Raw genomic sequence first — 21,231 nt, forward strand, 5'->3', positions numbered from 1 at the left:
GGAGAAGGTGGTCTTTTCACAAGTTTATATAAATAAGGTGTAAAAAAAAGAGCAACATTTAAGGGAAGTAAAGGCAGGATTGTGGGAATTTTACATTGAAAATGGAAGACTGGCAGGGGCTAGAAGATGAATCCAGAGAGGCTGGAGGTGGGTGGGGAAGGAATGGGCTGAGGGCAGGGCATTTGGGAGCCTGAGAGGAAGACAGAGCTCAAGAGCCAGCCAGTGATAAAGACAGGGAGAAGAATGGAGATAAAAAGATTTGCTTCTTACAAGTTCTGCCGTGGATTTTGCACTGGCTCTTTTTTTCTCTTAAGAGGCTGGTTGGGGAAGCAATTATCATGGGACATGTTGCCCCTCCCTGGGATTTCACCTCCAGTGCCCTAGGCTGGGAACATTGTCCTGACCCTAAGGGCTTCTTCCTCAGTAGAAGAAAGCTTTCTCTGTCCTGGGGTGCATTTTGTGTGGAAGAAGTTTGCGGTGAACTTCCTTGCTCTGCTTAAGCATGTGTGTCATAACACACCTGGCCAGGCTGTTAGTTTATCTGCCCCTGTGGGAAGGGGACAGGGTCTTTTTCTGCAGCAGGAGAGGGTATCATTCAGTCTGTCTCCCATCATTGCTATCTGGAGAGACCCGCTGGCATGGGAGACCATTTCACACCACAGACCAGACCTAGATCTTGCTGAGTCTCTTCTCCATGAGTAAAGTGTTGTTCCCACCAGTGCTTTGCTTGTTGAGCTCTATTTAGCAACTCCAACCCCACAGGAAAGGCAGTGGATGTGGCCTGAAGTGGGGAGATCACTACTGGTGGTGGGCAGCCTTGTACTCCTCACCTCCACGAAATGGGACCCTTGCCAGGGCTTGGCCTCTGGAGCTTCCTGTGGGACAATGCAGGTAAAGATTTATATCTTGTATTCAGATATTTATATTGAGATATTCTCAGTTGCAAGATGTGTTTTACTTTAATGTTTTTCTATTTAAAACAGGGTGACCTAAGGCCCTGTGGTTATACAATTGCAGTTGCCAAGGGCAAACACAGACCCTCCAACTTCTTGTTCTTCATCTCATGATTGATTAGCAAAGATTAAAGCTGTTTCTCATGACTGATCAGCTAAAGTGATAACTGAGACTTCCACTTTCATCAAACAAGTCCAATTGCAAATCACTCCATCTGCAGCTTGTTTACTCCTCACTAAAAACAGCAAGTCCACCATTCTGAGACACGCTGATCTGTGGATCTGGGGTGGTCTCCCCATTGCAATAGCCTAAATAAAATCATCTCCCTACTTGCCCAACTTTTGTCTTTGACACAGCGAAGGAGATAACAGTATGTTTCTAAGACAGCTGGGATGTGACCTTCTCCCTTCAACATTCCATTCATTCATCTAGCTTTATCTTCTGATGAACCAATATCTGAAGTCCTCCCCTTGGCCTACAATCCTGCAGCGTCAGAACCAGGGTTCCTCTTCCCATAGCTCACTCTGCTGTGACAAGAACACACCAACATACCCTTGCCTGGGGGCCCACTTCCTGAGCACTCGGCTGCTCCTTCCTTCTCCAGACATCTCCACATCTGGTCCCTCACTTTGTTTCTGCCCAGATGTCCCCTCCCCAACCAACCTATCTAGAATTGCTGACTGCATTTTTCTTACCACCATTGCCTGAACATATTTATTTAATCTGTTCTCTGCCTCCCTTGAAGATAAACACATTTAGGGCAGGTGCCTAAAAAATTGTCCAGCACAAAGAACAGACTCAGTAAGTACCTGTCACTCACCTGCAGAGAGGAGGACCTCCCAGTGCAGCTAATGCACCAGCACAGGTAAGGAATGGTGTTGACAATGACATAGGGTCAAGACCATGTAATGACATGGGAGATTTTGATTTCATAAAGTAGAGCAAAACCATCAAATCTGTGCTTATAGTTACCTCTGATGGTGGTGCGGGGGGATATTATTGGGAAGATAGAGAGTAGTCTTGGGTTATATGCAGTATTTTTTTCAAGTAAACTGGGTAGGGCATACATGGATATTTGTTATATTTTCCAGTTTTTCTATGCCTGAATTATTTATAGTAATAAAAAGAGAGTAAATTGGAAAAGAGAAGATGTAAATGACACAGAAAAAACCTGTTTCAAAAAGTTTTAGGAATAGGGTAGTGGCTAGAGAAAGATGATGAGTTTTAAGATGGGATTAAATGGAAGTTCCATAAAATTAAAGTCTTTTGTTTGTTTGTTTTTACTTTCCCACCTTTAGAACCTAGAAACTTTGCCTACAACATAAAAAAACATTAAAGAAATACCTTTAAATGAATGAATGAGTAAATGAATGGGTGAGTGAACTAATGAAGCCTATCAAATCATGTCTATTTGTGGGTGGAAGTGGTGTGGTAGATGATGCAGAGGAGAGCAGTTTCTTATTAGAAAAAGTGAAGCTTATGAGAAAATGAGGGATCAAGATTAAGAGCATACATGGGGGCCTTTGACAAAGCCAGAGGCACTGAGTTTATTCTGTAAGACAGAAACTTGGATCTGGCTGCAGAGAAATTTGCAAAGTTACTGATGACAATGTTCTTCTTTGAAGGTTTCTGTGTACTCAGTGAAGTAAAATTGGGAGTGGGGGTTGATAAATTGTGAGGGCTTAGAGGAGAGGAGGCCTGGAATCTTCCCAGAGCAAAGGAACGTGAACTTCCTAGGTGAGCTGTAGCTCTTCCCTCTGACTCAGAGGCTGATCTCTCCCTTCTCCATCCTGCTTCCAGCCCAGAAGCTGGCTGACACAGGCAACATGAATGGTTTCCTACAACATGAATTCTGGTTGGGTTTGGCCAATGGAGATTGCTGGCAGGAGCTAGAAGAAAAGGAGATTGATATTGTATTTCTTTTCCTCTTTCCCGCAGACTGGCAGGCTGGCTGCAGCACTTGGCCACAGGTTGTCTAGAGACCCTCTCCACATAGCTTTAGGGGTGATAATGCTGTTTCATTTTTACTAACTCTAGGCACTTCATTCCCCTTTGTAGTTTCTTAATACTGTGTCCATACTTTGCAAAGTCCATCTTTATCAAACTCTTCTCATATTTTGCAGTTTGATTGTTCTCTCTGTTCCCTGTCTAATCCATAACCTAAATGGCCCCAGGAAATAAACTCCCATATGAGAATTGGAATTGTTTTCCTCACATCTCTGAGGGAGGCAGGGATAACCTCCATTCCAGGGGGGGAATAAAACTAAGACCACTCATGTCTGCACCAGCATCACTATCCTTGAAGGTCATCAGGAGGGCAAGACATTGGACTCCCAGTGGTCATTGTGTCTGGGATATGCTGGCTTCTCCTGACAGCTTGGGAGGCCATAAAGAAGACAGAGGACAGGAACTGAAAGACATGGGTATTTGTTCAACTGAGAACATGAGTGGTTGATCAGAAAACTTTGAAGGCAGCTTGGAAGGAGCCAGCAGATTTGGGTGAGGCCCAGGCCCAGAAGCTGACTGTGAGGATTGGCATGGATGCTGGTGGGGAAGAAGTAGGACACTGATGGTGGGCCATAGATACGTGATCAGACTCAGACCCAGCTGAGAACTCTGAACCAAAAAATCCTGCCTGGGCCTCCCTCAGGAGTATGCAGGAGAGCGGCCTCCTCATGTAACAACCATTTTTGTGGCTGTACTTGGGTCAGTTGCCTCCCAAGATGATATGAATTTGCCTCAAGACTCATCTCTAATACCCCTCATTTCTCCAAGGATCTAAAAAACTAGTATGTGCTGGATATAGAAGTATAAAGTCTACTTCAAGAAAAACTATCTTGCCTGTTGAAAAAGTTACCACTCTGTGTAGGGAGCACATAGGGGATTGGAGTCTACAGATACCACAACAAGCAGGATGAAATATACGGCTACAGCAAGCCAAACCTTGAGTCTTTGCACTCACCTGGAATTTGAGATTCCATGTGATGGCTTGAGCACTTGGAAGAGGTGTTAATTCTAGGTACAGCTGGTTAGTTCTTGGCATATAGGAATCCAATGGCTCAGAATGTGTGTGACCTACCCCATTGCTCCATGCATTCCCTGCAAGAGAATCCAGAGGCCACCTCCTTCATGGAGGCATCAGGAAGTGCAGGGTGTGGAGGAGGGCACAGCGTCCTTGGAAACGCTTGTGATGGCTGTCCTATGGAGACTGTTGATGAGAGTAGGGAACACAGTAATAGAATTGAGTCCTCTTTTCCCAATGGTAATAATAAGATCCCGAGGGAGGAGAGGCCAGGGAAGCAGTTCATTGTCACAGTCAAGGTGGGCACATTGACCACAGTGAGCTTCAGAGACCTAAGCCAAAAGACAAGTTGATTGTAGACTTCATAGTAGTGAATTATATGGGCAGCTTCACATATAAAACTAGAAGGACTCTGGATCTGATAAGATGTATCAAGGGTCTTAAGAAGGATTAACAACCTCAGCCACTTCCCAGACCTAAATGTGTTCTTTGAAGGGAGGCCACATCCCTTTGAGAAAGAATCTTGCAACACATCTGAGGACACGCTTATTCTCTCCCCTCACATCGTCTTCAGAGGCAGGTGCAGTGAAACAGCACAAGCCATTTGCGGCCATTTAACAGGAAAATTGTACATTGGTGAAAAGAAATTTTCTTTTCTGGTGTTAATTTTCTGCAATTCTCGGTGACCCCAAAATACCCTATGGTTCACTTAGAAGCTCATGTAATAGCTGATCCTGTGGAACAGTGGACCCATCCTGAGGTGATTTCCCCAGCCCCAGAATGAGTCCTGGGATAGATAATATGCCGAATAATGTCAGAATCTCCAAGTTTATTCTCTATTCTATTAAGAAGTTTCTCATTCCATACCAAGACAGTAAAACAAAAGAAATACAATATCCTAATGGAAATTTTAGGGGCTAGTGCTAATCGCTGATTTAAAATTACCCTGCAAAATGAGAGACAAATTGTTGCACTAATCACACACACACAAAAAACGGTACTATTCTTGGTGGTCCACTTTCAATCTTGCAGGCAACATATAACACATTGAAGAAGCTACTCCAACCTATTACCAGGTGACCTCCTGAAGTTGCAAGGTTTGAGGAACACTGAAGCAAGTAAAGGCCCTTCAGCAGGCCCAGGCTGTTGTGCATGTTGCCCTGCCACTTGGGCCTTCTGTAACATCATAGCACATTGAAGAAGTCCTCAGTGTCTGTGGCAGACCTCAATGGGAAAACCACAGTGCAGACCATGAACGGTTGGATAAGGTCCATGCCCTCCCATTCTACTAGTCTCCATTTTAAAAGCAGCTCTTGGCTCCCACTGGGCCCTGTTACAAATTGAGGACACTATTGTGGGAAACAGTGTCATCAGGCAAGTTGAACTGCATGTCGTAAACCAAGTGTCATCTAACCAACTGATCCATAAAGTTAGACGTGTGCACTGGTCTTGTGTCATGTAGAGTTTAGGTCTTGTGTTATGTGGGCTTGAGCCCAAGCAGGTCTGGAAGGCACACATAAATTACAGGAGGAAGTGGTTCCAATTCCCATAGTAGCTCTGTCTGCTGCTTTGTTACCTGTTCCTCCACGCTTCCCTACACATGACCTTATCTGGGATGCATGGCCTTTATTTTCATGTACCTGTCAAAGCTGTGTAGCTACTAACACAACTCAGGAAGGAAAGGATTGTCATGTGCAGCAGAAGAGCAAACAGACTCTTCATCTTGAATTCAGACTGTAAAAGTGTGTCCTCACAGTCCCTGTGAACTTTGGGGGTTTACGCATGAGGTGCCAGAACAATGCCTAACTGTGGTAGTTCAATATTCACAGCAAAGTTACCATTTGTTCCTTCAGTGTTGTCTTTTTCTATCATCATGAAACAGGATTTAGTAAGCACTGGATTGTTTACCTACTAATTCTGGAGACAGTATCAGGAGAGAGAATTGACAAATTTGACAGAAAATCTGATGGAACTTTCATTGTTTCCTTTATTGCAGATATGAACTTTTTTCATCTGCTGAAAATGGTGGACAGAGCTGAGTATCTTCCATCTGCCCATCAGATCCACTCTCCTTCTATTGTCTGGCTCAGTGTCCACAGGAGCTTACCTACATGGACAACATCAACATTTCCTCTCACCCTTGGCTTCTGGCTGGCTTCAGACAATGGGAAGGACAGTGAAAATCAGAGGGAGGAAAAGGAGTGAAGTCAGACAATTCTCACAGCCCCTTCCCTGCAAAGTGATTCTTGATGACTGCAACTCTCCACAGAAGCTCCTGTCATGGGTCCCTTTCCATACTGCTCCCTGCATCTGCAGGTCCTGGTGACCCTCACCCTCAGAGGCCTACAAGTGCCTCCTCTGACTAGTTCCAAGGACTGCACCATCCCTGATTAAATTCCCTGTAAGCTACCCTAATCGAACAGCCATCTGTTCAGCCAGGGCTCTGACTGCTGCACTAGGGAAATGTAATAAATGAGCCAGGCAACCTTGAGTGCTTTTTTGATGTTTGTAATCTTTTTTTAAAGTAAAACAAGTCATCCCGGTCAAATGATTTACCTCAGTAACATTTAGGTGTTTAGGCACCAGAAAATGTAGAACAGTGCCAGTTTATCAACAGAGTTTTGAATTTAAGAGCAGAAGTAGAAAACTGAGCTAGGAGGGAACTGGTGTGGGAAGTTAGAGAAAGGGATGAGTTGGAGGTGTCACTGGAGGACTCTGTTGAGGTGATAATCTGGAGGAGATAGCTGGGAGTATTGGAAGTATCAGAGAGAGACATTTGAGATGAAGAATTAAAGGTGCAGTTACTGGTGATCCAGTCAGGGTGTAATGAGGCCTGAGTGTCAAATCTCAGGGAATTCTGAGAAGGTTGAAGGGGTGAGGGAGAGAGGAAGAAATAATCCAGGAGCTCAGGTATTTAAGAATGAGATGTGATAACTGAGGAGCTGAGATGGGAGGAGGAGAGGTAGAGGTTGTGCACCACAGGGGAAGAGACACTGAGGGAGGAGAGAACAGACATGAATTAAGAGCAGCATCTGGGCACAAGGAAGGTGCCAACACCCCCTCCAGGCATGGAAACATGTGGGAAAAGAGAAAACAAAGCCTTTTGGTGGAAGAACTCAGGGCATCTAAGCTTCAGTGAGGCAACATGAAAAGGGAGCAGAGCTGGAATGCTGGCAGGGCTCCTTTCCTGGAAAGACTGGGGAGAGAGGGCTTCACTCGAGCAGTGAGTCAGGTGCACATGCAATTTCTGTGAATTCCTCAACCCAGATTTTAAAACAAAGATGGGTTTTTTTGTCACTTTTGCTGACAAGGAATTCAAAGATAGCTCATGAAGCTAAAGGACATATTTTCATAAACTTTCTCCTCACCTTTCTGGTTGTCACTTTACAAATATAGACTCTAAACTATAGAAAGGGTACACCTACGCTGAGGGTTCCAGGGACAGAAATGGGATCTCCTACATTTTAGTTCTTGGTGCCCTGAGGATCTTAAACCTTTCAAAATCAGATACTTTATACAACTACTGCTTCTGAGCAGAGTCCCCAGTAAACATCTTCTTTTTCTTCATCTCATCTCAAGGTATCACACACAGTAGACCGAAACTGAAGAAGAGGTTTTTTGTCTGAGGTATAGCCATGGTACTGATCAAGCAGAGCAGATGAGACCTCAGCTGAAGCCCAGCTCCCTCTTAATCTTTGCTCTCATTGTCCTTGCTTTATGTTTAATGTTCCACAAAAGAATAGCATTTAGTAAGCGTTGACTGCACCACTGAAATCCAGCAGGTATGTAGAGCTGAATGTATTGACCACACTTTGGGGTAATTGATAGAAATAGCATACACCATTTTCAAAACTGAAGATTATTTATCCAGGTTGGTAAATATTTAAAATATTATTTTAAAAAAGCACGTACGATTTTTGCAAGTCAAATATCTGGACTTTTAACTGATGACTTAAAAACTCCACAGAGGGCTTCCCTGGTGGCGCAGTGGTTGAGAGTCTGCCTGCCGATGCAGGGGACACGGGTTCGTGCCCCAGTCCGGGAAGATCCCACATGCTGCGGAGCAGCTGGGCCCGTGAGCCATGACCGCTGAGCCTGCGCGTCCGGAGCCTGTGCTCCGCAACGGGAGAGGCCACAGCAGTGAGAGGCCCGCGTACCGCAAAAAAAAAAAAAAAAAAAAAAAAAAAACTCCAGAGAAAACCATTAATGAATAAAATGCAATTTTATATAATGTAAGCTACTAAAAAGCAAGAGACTAACAAATTCTTTGTCAAGGGGCAGTATTTTTTTTTAATACATATAATGTTTCCTTACAAATTGTATGCCCTTCCCAAGAAAAGTATGCATTAAGAGGGTATACAATTTGAATGCTCATTATTTTAACATGAAAAGTGATTACATGAAGAAAAACTATTGATAGCCTCAGGAGAAGTGATATTTAAACAACACAAGCCGTTTGGAGTGAATTATTGAATTTGTGTCTTTTCCTACAGAGCATAGCTTAGATGTATTTTGAGATATACATATTTTCCTGTGGTAGAATCTTGTGTAAGTTATCTTGTATTTACCACAATTTGCCAGCTTCACCCAAATAAGAGTGTGGATAGCAAAGGTGTCCATTCCAGAGCACCCCCATGGTAAGCACCTTTTCTTCTCCAAAGAGTGGTTTTGGGGTAGTATTCTACTGATGTTGGTGATGAGTCAAGTTTCCCTCAGTCTTCACACATTGTATATCTACTAATTCCATCCTATAACGACATGAGCAACAAGGAGGTAGCACATCCCAACCATGCAGGAGACAACCATCATTGGGAAGCCCAACCTGAAACACAAAGAGAAGTGGATTATGGTGTCTGGTGTCTGCATAGTACTGTGAGATCTGGACTTATTATTATATTATGTTATTGCAAAAGAATGTGGCCTTACAAGCTTTATATATCCATAAAGGTAACTGTCTTTTATTTCTAGAAATCAAAAGTTGGGTTCAACCTAGATGATATGGATGTGTGCCTCCATTAGATATCCCCCATTGTATCCCCCAAATGAATGTCAGTTCATTTTGACAGCATCATTTTACAGGCACCACCAATGTCTATTCTGCCCAGTTCCTGCATCCAAAATGCAGTGGTGCCATATGAACACAAGCATGTAGGGGCCAGGACCCCAGAGCGGACCTGGCTCCCTCAGAGCAGGTCCTCCTTTGCAGGAGCTGGCATCAGCTGCTCTCCCCCATCCAGGGCCTCCTCTCTGCACTGTCCTCCTGAGAGGTGCCTGCTCCCAGGCTGTCCCCAGTCTGCAATATTCCTGGGTCCCTTCAGTCATGAAATTTTTTGCTGGGCAATCCGGTAGGGGGATGTCAGACTCTCATTATGTACCCTCATCATGGGCAATCAAGGCACAAATCCCCACTGGAATTTTCAAGGGAACAACAACATAAAATATCAATGTATCTCTAATTATTAAAACATGCTTATATTAGTGCTTAGCAGTATGTGTGGCTGATTTTTTTTTTTTTTTGTGGTACGCAGGCCTCTCACTGTTGTGGCCTCTCCCATTGCGGAGCACAGGCTCTGGATGCGCAGGCTCAGCGGCCATGGCTCACGGGCCCAGCCGCTCCGTGGCATGTGGGATCTTCCCGGACCGGGGCATGAACCCGTGTCCCCTGCATCGGCAGGCAGACTCTCAACCACTGAGCCACCAGGGAAGCCCTGATTTTTTAATAAAGTAAGTTTAGGGACAATATAAACAGAAATTTTAAATGAGTTTTTAAAGTACCTGAAAAATTCCATGAAAGAAAATCCATATCCATGCTGCTCTGCAATTCCTGAACAAACCACATTTGCTGATGCTCCAATCAGTGTCCCATTACCTAGAATAAAAATTCAAAAAGTAAAATAAAATCTCAGTTTATCTTGGTGGTAGGCTCCTGTTCTCTTTTGTTCTATGATACTTTGATCATCTCACAGGCTTTTGATTGATGATTACTTTACTGTTCACTACCAAAGTGATTGCTGTGCAAATATTTGCAGGAACAAAAAAAAACCATGAAGCTAATGGACATATTTTCATAAACTTTCTCCTCACCTTTCTGGTTGTCACTTTACAAATATAGACTCTAAACTATAGAAAGGGTACACCTACCCTGAGGGTTCCAGGGACAGAAATGGGATCTCCTACGTTTTAGTTCTTGGTGCCCTGAGGATCTTAAACCTTTCAAAATCAGATACTTTATACAACTACTGCTGGCAAACAGAAAATAAATTCACTGCTTGTAAATATAGTAATTCATTTATGAATAGGGCTACTTCTGTTGGATGTGATAGGGAAGAGGAAAAGTTAAGGACAATTGGCAAATCACTGTGGGATGTGGTGACATATCTTTCAGAGGAAAATGTAAGTAGGGTCAACATCCACAGGAGAGAACATGTGTCTTCAGAGCAGTAGGATCTCAGATGAGAGCCACCATCCTTAGAACTCTAGGTCTGGACACCTACCAGCAAATTCTTTGTGTGGATGGAAAGATGGATGTAAACAACCATGATAATAAAATGCCTCTTTGGTTGGGCCTTTTTGACAGCACACATGATCTGCAGGGAAACTATGTGCATACACGTACACAAGTGCGGCCTCACAGTGAAGGATGTGACTCAAACCCAGCCCCCAACAGAGAGATGGGTTCGGGGAAGGGTAAATTTACTTAGTGAAGCCCATTGGCATCTTTCAGTCCCTCCCCGCAGGGGTCAGTGTTTGGGGATGGGTGCACGACCCAGGCTCAGCCAAGTTAGTTCAGTTCTGGCATTGTGCATTGCCGAGGACTATGAACTGTGAGACACAAATCTGTAGCTTCCAACAGCCCTCACGGGCCTGAGGGGCTGGTCTTTCTAAGACTGGACAGCAGAGCAGGAGGGCAAGAACCAAGGAAGCTGTGCCCTTCAGTGCTACATTGGCCCAGAGCTCCATGCTGCAACACTGAGCACAGAGAGAAGTGAGGAATAAATAACCTCAGAGCCATGTGACCTATGAGGTTTCTCCATGGAGGAGGACCATGGCACCCCTTCCGTTACCCATGAAAGGCCTTTGCAGGTGTCGTGTGAGTGCTCAGCTGCACACATGTCCCCTCTCCACTCAGTCCTTACACTCTCCTGAAACACACAGGCATCCAATCCGGTAGGAGTCATTATGCACCAGGCCCACATGCTGCCAGCGCAAAGCATCATGAAGAGCCTCATCTCACTCTCCCTGCCTTTACTCCATGTAAAAGTTTGACTAGGGGGGTTTTGGTGAAAACTTCTGAAATAGCATGACACATCCATTTACATGCTTTCTCTAAGGATTAAATATATTTGACATGTCAATAATATGACTTTAGATGTTAAGAGCTCAATAAAAACCTCCAGCGTCTCCCCAGAGCTCCGAGCCCACCAAGCCCAAGCCCCAATCTGCTTGTGGTCACTGTGTTTCTGATGCCCCATTTTGTGACAGTCCCCCTATTCCTCAGTGTAGTTCAAAGTGTACGGACCCATCCAGAGTTTTAGGAAGGGGGCAATGGAGGTGGGAGGGCAGGAGGGACAAGCCCATCACCAAGGAGAGAGGGACAGCTGCCCCATAGCAGGGGAGGGTGTGACAGGCCAACACCCAAGCTGCCTGCACAGGACAGACTTTAGAGTGGCCACAGCCAGCTAGGGAAAAGAGACTCAGTCTTACAGCTCCAAGGAACTGGATTTGCCAATAACCTGAGTGAGGTTGGAAGCAGACCCATCCTCAGAGCCACCAGAAGGGAGCACATCCTGCAGACACCTTGATCATGGCCTTGTGAGACTCTAAGCAGGGACCCAACTGAGCCATCCTTACCGAGAAGGCAAGAACTTGTAAGATAAAATATCCCCAAAGTTTGTCTATTTGTTATGGCAAGAACTGAGTCTGGATTTCCATCTCAATTCTGAGATCTGCCTCTGCTCCCACTTTCCCCCCACCCCAGACTTCCATTAGCTTCTTCCTAACTGCCCAACCCTAAGCAGGCTCACCCTCTAACCCCAGTAAGCCACTCCCCATGGAAATCAGCTCACATCCTCCAGGGGCTCACAGGGAGCCTGTTAGTGGAGAGACAAGGCATGACACCACGTGGGAGATGTGCAGTGGGCATGAGATCAGAGAGGCAGAGAGCAAACATTCAGGGGGCTGAGCATTGAGGTCCCCGTGTCCCCATGAAGAAACTGAGGTGCAGAGAGGCAACATGCTGACTTGTTGGTGCTAGGAAGTGGGTGGGCCCAAGACTCGAACCAGGCATTCTGACTCCAGAGGAAGATCAAAGAGGGTAGGGCTCAGGCTGCATGATGTAAGCCTGAGGCCTTTCTGTCGACAGCCATGCAGAGCATTTGAAGGGTTCCAAGCAGGTGGCAATGTACAAATTTTATGGCAGCACTGGTCCCAGCTAGGTGCTGACATACCAATGTGCCCATCCAGTCACCCTGCCAACAAGCTGACTCTTGCTCTGGAGAGATTCCACACAGAGTCATCTTGCCTGGGTATTATTTCACAGGGTCTGACAAGTCTGCTACCACAGGGAAGCCAATGTTCCTCAGAGGGCCCTGCCTGCAGACCTCTATCACAGAGCACACACATCAGTAACTGGGCAGCATCTGCTCTGCCACCACAAACACTGCTACTCCAGGACTTAACGTGGAGACCTCTGCTTCTGGACAAAACAGAACTTCACACATGATTCAGGGTCACATTCAGGAACCTGGGTGGCCTCTAAAAATAACAGGCAACACTTTCCTTCTCTTGTGTTGGGGATTAGTGGTTGAAAACATACTCCCTTTGCTCCCAATCAAGATGGCAGAGTAGGAGGATGTGGAACTCGCCTTCCCCCACAAACACATCAAAAATACATCTACATGAATAACAAATTTCACAGAAAACCAACTGAAAGCTGACAGAAATCTCTTATACAACCAAAGCAGCAAGAAAATTTCACATGTAACTGAGCAGGACAGAAAAAGAAAAAGGCATCATGAAGGGACTGGTCCCGCTGGGAGGGAGTTGTGAAAGAGGAAAGACCACACAGGTGGTCCCTCTCCCTGGGAACCCCCTGCTTCTTCGCAGAGGTCTGCCAGGTCAGATAGATGGACTGGAGGGGGCTGAACTCTACTCGCAAGGAGAGCATGTGTACTGACTTGCTAGTAATCAGGGTGGAGAGACTGGTGCTGACAGCTGCTACATCGTGACACTTCCCACCCTAGAACATTAACTGAGCAGGGATGATACAGTGCACAGTGGCTAGGCTCTGAAACTTGGGCTTCAACAGAGGGACCTTGGGAGAGGATTTGGTCTAGCTCTAGAGGCCCTGGAGTGTAGTCTGGGCCAAAACTCAGAGCCCATCATTAGCACACACAGAGCTGGGTACAGGTTGGCCAAAGGAGCCCGATTATCAGCACATGCAGGTCAGGGCGCAGGTCCCCCTAGGAACACCATGGTCAACATGCTCATACCAGGGCATGGCTCTGGTGGTGGTAGGCTTTGTGAGCTTGGCCACAGCACTGGTAGTTCCAGGTGCAGGTCTGGCAGCAGTGGACCTTGTTGGTGCACGTACCAGGTGGTGGGTGGTACAACAGAGTCACACATGTTCAGTGGACAGCCCCTGGGGAGGAGTACACAGTGGTTCCTTTCCTGGTGGGAGCACTCCAGTTCTGCTCACCTTTCACAATGCAGGTGGGAGATAGATCTGTGACAGACAGGCCCTGGGAGAGCCCTACCATAGAGGCAGCCTAGGTCCCAGGGGCAGCACAACCACCTCAATTCCAGTAGTCACAACACCCTGGTCACCAGTGACAGCCTAGCACTAGGTCTGGGATGAACAAAACAGAGAAAGGGATGCAACTTTGCAGTGTTTCTGGGCAGACCTGTGGATGGCTGTACGGGTGGCACTTAGGCCTGCTGTGACCACACAGGCTTCACTTCCTTCAATGCTCACCTCCTTGTGGATACAGCACACACTTAAGGGCAATAGAGCCTTATAGAATGCTACCCTCAGGGTTTCTACTCCAACAACTGGAAAACAGATCCTGCCCTGACAGGGCTGTGACAGCCAAGAGAAGGCCCCACCGAACATCCAGTGCAGGCTCTGGGCATCACTACACCAATCACACCCCTTATCAAGTGGATAAGGGCCAGCAGACTCTGAGGAAAGACATGGCAGGCATCCATAGCAAAAACAGGCCTCACACCAAAAAACTGGACTCAGTCTACAGAGGGATGTTCCTTCATTTAAAAAAGCCCATCAAGACCAGAGTATACAATTATTTCTCCTAAATTCATAGAAAAAAAGAAATTTAACTAAGATGAAAAAGCAGAGGAACTACTGCCAATTGAAAGAACAAAAGGGAATTCCCTGGCAGTCCAGTGGTTAGGACCATGTGCTTTCATTGCTGAGGGCCTGGGTTTCATCCCTGGTCGGGGAACTAAGATCCCACAAGCTGCATGGTGTGGCCAAGAAAATAAACAAACAAACAAATAAATAAATAAAAGAACAAGAGAAATTCCCTGAAAGAACAAACAATGAAACAGACCTCTCCATTCTCCTAGAACCTGAGTTCAAAAAGGAGGTAATAAAAATGCTAAAAGATTTAAGAAAGATTATCGATAGAAATGCAGATCAGTGCAACAAGGAAATGGAAACTATAAAGATGAAACATTCAAATAAGACAACACAATTGCCAAGATAAAAGTCAATCTAGAAGCAATGAAGAGCAGGCTAAATAATGCAGAAGAACAAATAAGTGATCCAGAAGACAGAATAATGGCAATCGCCCAATCAGAACAGCAGACAGAAAGACAAATTAAAATAAGAAAGCAACATACAAGCTCTAGAACTAAAGAACAAAAAAACAGAGATGAACAATACAATAACTGAAATGAAAAATACACTAGAAGGAATCAATAGCAGAATAACTGAGGCGGAAGAATGGATAAGTGAGCTGGAAGATAGCACGGTGGAAATAACCGCCATGGAGCAGAATAAAGAAAAAAGAATGAAAAGAAATGAGGACAGTCTCAGAGACATTGGACACAACATTAAAAGCATCAACATTCAAATAAGTCCCAGAAGAAGAAGAGAAAGAGAAAGGACCTGAGAAAATATTGAAGAGATTATAGTCAAAAAATTCCCTAACATGGGAAAGGAAATAGTCATCCAAGATCAAGAAAGGAAGAGAGTCCTGTACAGGATAAAACCAAGGAGGAACATGACAAGACACATATTAATCAAACTAACAGAAACTAAATACAAAGAAAAAATATTAAAAGCCAAAAAGGGGAAACCAAGAGAAATTAAGGAAACACTCCCATTTACCATTGCAACAAAAAGAATAAAATACCTAGGATAATTCTACCTAAGGAGACAAAAGACCTGTATGCAGAAAACTATGACACTGATGAAAGAAATTAAAGATGATACAAACAGATAGAGAGGTATACCATGTTCTTGGATTGGAAGAATCAACATTGTGAAAATGACTATACTACCCAAAGCAATCTACAGATTCAGTGCAATCCCTATCAAACTACAAATGGCATTTTTCACAGAACTAGAACAAAAAAATTCACAATTTGTTTGGAAACACAAACAAAGCAATCTTCAGAAAGAAAAATGGAGCTGGAGGAATCAGTCTTCTTGACTTCAGACTATTCTACAAAGCTACAGTAACCAAGACACTATGGTACTGGCACAAAAACAGAAATATAGATCAATGAAACAGGATAGAAAGCCCAGAGATAAACCCACGCACATATGGTCACCTTATCTTTGATAAAGGATGCAATAATATTCAATGTAGAAAAGAGAGCCTCTTAAATAAGTGGTGCTGGGAAAACTGGACAGCTACATGTAAAATAATGAAATTAAAACACTCCCTAACACCATACACAAAAATAAACTCAAAATGGATTATAGACCTAAATGTAAGGCTAGACACTATAAAACTCTTAGAGGAAAACATAGGCAGAACACTCCAAGACAAATCACAGCAAGATCCTTTTTGACTCACCTCCTAGAGGAATGGAAATAAAAACAAAAATAAACAAATGGGACCTAATAAATCTTAGTAGCTTTTGCACAGCAAAGGAAACCATAAACAAGATGAAGAGACAACCCTCAGAATGGGAGAAAATATTTGCAAATGAAGCAACTGACAAAGGATTAATCTCCAAAATGTACAAGCAGCTCATGTAGTTTATTATCAAGAAAACAAACAACCCAATCCAAAAATGGGCAGAAGACCTAAATAGACATTTCTCCAAAGAAGATATACAGATTGCCAACAAACACATGAAAGGATGCCTAACATCACTAATCATTAGAGAAATGCAAATCAAAGCTACAATGAGGTATCACCTCACACCAGTCAGAATGGCCATCATCAAAAAATCTACAAACAATAAATGCTGGAGAGGGTGTGGAGAAAAGGGAACACTCTTGCACTGCTGGTGGGAATGTGAATTGGTACAGCCACTATGGAGAACAGTATGGAGCTTCCTTAAAAAATTACAAATAGAACTACCATACAAGCCAGCAATCCCACTACTGGGCATATACCTTGAGAAAACCATAATTCAAGAAGAGTCATGTATCACAATGTTCATTGCAGCTCTATTTACAATATCCAGGACATAGAAGCAACCTAAGTGTCCATCAACAGATGAATGGATAAAGAAGATGTGGCACATATATACAATGGAATATTACTCAGCCATAAAAAGAAATGAAATTGAGTTATTTGTAGTGAGGTGGATGGACCTAGAATCTATCATACAGAGTGAAGTAAGTCAGAAAGAGAAAGACAAATACTGTATGCTAACACATATATATGGAATCTAAAGCAAAAAAGAAAATGGTTCTGAAGAACCTAGAGGCAGGACACGAATAACAACGCAGCTGTAGAGAATGGATTTGAAGGCACGGGGAGGAGGAAGGGTAAGCTGGGACGAAGTGAGAGATGGCATGGTCACATATACACTACCAAATGTAAAATAGATAGCAGGTGGGAAGCAGCCACAGAATACAGGGAGATCAGCTCCGTGCTTTGTATCAACCTAGAGGGGTGGGATAAGGAGGGTGTGAGGGATATGCAAGAGGGAGGAGTTATGTGGATATATGTATATGTACAGCTGATTCACTTTGTTATACAGCAGAAACTAACAAACAATTGTAAAGCAATTATACTACAATAAAGATGTTAAAGAAAAACAAAAGCCAATCCCAAAAGTTACACCCTGTAAGATTCCATTTATATAATATACTTGGGGCTTCCCTGGTGGTGCAGTGGTTGAGAGTCCGCCTGCCGATGCAGGGGACACGGATTCGTGCCCCGGTCCGGGAAGATCCCACATGCCGCGGAACGGCTGGGCCCATGAGCCATGGCCGCTGAGCCTGCACATCCGGAGCCTGTGCTCCACAAAGGGAGAGGCCACAGCAGTGGGAGGCCCACGTACCGCAAAAAAAAAAAAATAATAATAATAATAATATATAATATACTTGAAATGACAAAGTTGTAGAAATGTAGAATAGGTAAGTGGTTGCCAAGGGTTAAGTAGGGGGTGAGGATGGAAGGAAGTGGGTGTGGCTATAAAAGGGCAATGTGAGGGATTTTTTTTAGTGATGAAAATGTTTTGTGTCTTGACTGCTTCAATGTCAATATCCTGACTGTGATATTGTAGTATAGTTTCACAATATATTACCATTGAGGGAAACTGGATAAATGGTACATAGGATCTCTTCATAGCATTCCTTACAACTGCATGTGAATATACAACTATCTCAAAGTAAAAGCTTAATTAAAGTAATAAAAAAGGGAAACCAGAGGGAAAAATGTTCTCATGACTAAATCCGTAATTACTAAACTAAATAAATGTATATAGATAGACAGGTTGACTGAAAAATAAAGTTGAGGAAACATCCCCAAGTCTGGAGGCAAAAGTCAAAGAAGAAAATGCAGAGGAAAAATAATATACACAAGTTCAATATGGGAAACCCCAAATTCAACTACTAGAAAAATCTCAGAAAGGACAGAATGAAATGGAAGGGAGGAATTTATCAAAGAAATGATAGAAGTGGATTCTGCAGAGTAGAAGCAGCACATGAGTAAATACATACCTAATGCCATCTTTATGAAATTTTAGAACCCCAGCGAGCCTTAGAAACTTTCCCAGAGTCATACAACTAGAAAATCCCACAGCTGGGAATCAAATTCCTGCAGTTCAGCTCCAGAGTTTCTCCTCCTTACTCTCTTTACGTTGAAAACAAGTAACTAGAAATACTAGGTTCAACAAAAATGGTATGAAATTTGTCACCAAATTCGAAGTAAATTAAAATGACATGATTTTAAGCAGATGATGAAACATCTGCTTAAAGAAAGAAGAAGACTTGATTGGACCTTGATCCTGGTGCACATCTTGGCCCTGCAGTGTGGCATTTACATAGTCAGGGTAGCATGAATGTTGCTGATGGGTTTTCCCAGCTGGAGTGAACCTATGACCAAGCCAGTAGTTTCTGTTGCTTGTAGAACACATTGTGGTTGTTAATTTCCTTGACAAATCTGAGCTGTTTTATTTTACTTGTTGCCAAATTCACGTATTATTTGGATAAAAACAAACTAAAAATAATTTAAATATCTACTGTGGGACACAGAAAACAAACAAAAATGAAGAATGCTTTAGGTCCAAGTATGCATGGTGTCCTTGACAAAGTTGTCTAGAGATTGTGGGTAATCCAGGCAGCACACGGCTACATTAAAACCTGTTGCTTCCTTTTGGTCAAGTTCATATCCTGAGTGGCAGGTAGTTCTATTAATACTTTCCAAAGGGAATTCCAGTGCATAAAATTAATTTTTATGTTTTCTGTCAAATGAAACATTACCACTGGTCTGAGAGCATGGTTTATTTACCTCAGATTGGATTGGTTGACATAGGACATTAGATTGAAGGTTCTTTATGAACATTTAAAATGGTCATCAAGAGCACGGCAGAGAATAGTTTTGGAAAGTGTTCTTGTTCTGCCTCTAGATCCATACATTAGTTTTCATGTAGGATTACCCAGACATGCCAAGACAGGCAGCAGCTCTTTGTGTGCACAGCCCAACTTCTAATTCACACCTCTGTAAATGGAAACTGGCCAGGTGGCCTGAGCCAGAGTAGTGACACCTAGGACTTCTTTCTCCCCACCACATGGAACCCATGCCATGTGGGGAACTATCAAAAGCCTGCTAGCATCTTATTAAACTACTGAAACAACCATTGACATCTGAATGGTACGCTCACATTCATAATCTTAAGTGAACCTCAGGACTATCCTGTGAGATGCCATGGGAAATTTGTCATTTAACACAGAGGTAGCTGACTCCCCTATATCTCCTCCCCACCGATGACGGGGCAGGGACAGTCAGATGGATTCCTGCCCCTTGCCAGTGACCAACATGAGTGGGCCAGCCAAAGCTATTTGATGTCAAGGAGACATTGTGAGGTGTCTTCTTGGGGGAGAGGGCAATTCTGGTAATGATTTCCCTGATTTTGAGAAAAAACTTTACAAAAGAGAGTAGTCCTGCTACTTTTTCTGGGTACCATCCATTGTTGTGTGGTGATGAGATTCCTGGAGCTGTTTCCAGCCCGAGTGTGGGGCCAGCTCTAAGTGTCGTTGATGGGTGGCAGAGCATGTAGATGGAGACACCAAGAAGCCCTGAGACACCTCTAGACTTGCTCCACCACTGACTGCCTGTCACAGGAGATACTCTTCCTGTTGCTGACACCATCTTGTTTTGTATCTTCCTTTCCTTATAACCCAAACCATCCTAATCAATATAATAGAAATGTTCAGTGGTTTGCTCATGGTTACAAAGCTTAGCAGATTTGAGATATTGATCAAGGTCTTCTGAATCCAAATCTAGCATTCTTTCCACTATGACAGCTGACACAATCTTTTTCCAATGTTTGTGTAGGACGTGCTGGCTGGCTAGACTTCTTCTCTGTGGCTTCCCTGTACCCCACCTGCTTAGGTACCTTATCCACTCTGCTTGTCTCATTTGGCTGACCAATAAGCCATGGGGGCAACCTTTTTGTGAGCCTTTTGGCATAGCTTTTGTCCCCGTGATAAAAATGTATTGGTACCAGTTCTACTCCATGCTTTCTGCTTTGGATGCAGCCATGAAACATCTGTGATGAGAGGGATAGGCCAATTGTGGAGACCTGCTTCTAATATTACAAGACATCAAGCTGATGCTTGCCAGCTCTCTGACCCTCAGCTTCTTGTTATATGAGAAGAGATGATTTCCCTGAACGTGTAAGCCTCTGTTAATCAGGTTTCTCTTACCTGTAGCTGAAAGCATTCTTAAAAGAAACAGAGCTCAGTGAGACTTAGTAAGTTAATGTTCTGCTTCCCATGTTACAAGGCCTTCAGGAAACCAAAAGACCTCATGCAAAGGGATGACTGAAAAGCGGATCTGGGGGAAGGAGGTCAGGCTATGCAGAGAGAGTTTAAGCGGAATAGTAGTCCCCACAGTGCCATCCATTCTACTTTCCTGAAAAAGTGGATAGAAATCAAATGAGCAAAGGCTGAGCAAGGGCCGTACATGAGAGAAGTCAGCTTAGCCTTTGCTCATGTCTCTGCCTCATTCACTCTCCAGGGAAAGAGTTTGAGCCACAAAGCTCCTGACTTTACCTTTTTGTCCCCACACAGCCCTCTCACCCCGCCCAAGTCATCACACAGCCAGGGGGACCAGCTGCTACCCCTTCCCTCACTCTGATCCTTGAAGATCTCCCCATTCCTTTTGCTGAATCCAGAAGTGCTCAGGAACAAATTAACCTGCTGAGCCAGTTCACCCTGGCAATGTGAAACATGAAATTGAAAGGGCCTTTCGTTTTCTGGCAAGTGGTCCATTGCCAATGAGGAATTCATACCCACTGCAGCATGATGGGATACTATTGGTCTCAGCAATACCTGCCTGCCATTTTAACTGGGAAAAAAGGACTATTTTTTTCTTTTCTTTTCTTTTCTTGGTACTCATTATCATTTTTATTATTTTATTTTTAATTTTACTTTTTACTGAAGTATAGTTTATTTACAATACTGTGTTAGTTTCATGTGTATGGCAAAGTGATTTAGTTATATTTTTTCAGATGTTTTTCCATTATAGGTTATTACAGGATATTGAATATTTTTGCCTGTGTTATAAACCCTTGTTGCTTATCTATTTTATGTATAGTAGTTT

General features: G+C 43.7%; 1 protein-coding gene across 1 annotated transcript in view; it reads right to left on the reverse strand.

Annotated features, from left to right (window-relative positions):
* Positions 1-8,461: 8,461 nt before the first annotated feature.
* Positions 8,462-21,231, reverse strand: part of OCA2 (OCA2 melanosomal transmembrane protein) — a 255,523-nt gene continuing 242,753 nt past the window's right edge. The window contains exons 23-24 of the mRNA XM_082658969.1: positions 9,752-9,845; positions 8,462-8,798 (exon numbers count right to left, since the gene is read on the reverse strand). Coding sequence (XP_082515095.1) covers positions 8,714-8,798; positions 9,752-9,845 — 179 coding nt within the window. The 3' untranslated portion in view covers positions 8,462-8,713. The remainder of the gene's footprint in view (positions 8,799-9,751; positions 9,846-21,231) is intronic.

The sequence above is a fragment of the Grampus griseus genome, assembly GCF_964374135.1.
Source record: "Grampus griseus genome assembly, chromosome: 7".
NCBI lineage: Eukaryota > Metazoa > Chordata > Mammalia > Artiodactyla > Delphinidae > Grampus > Grampus griseus.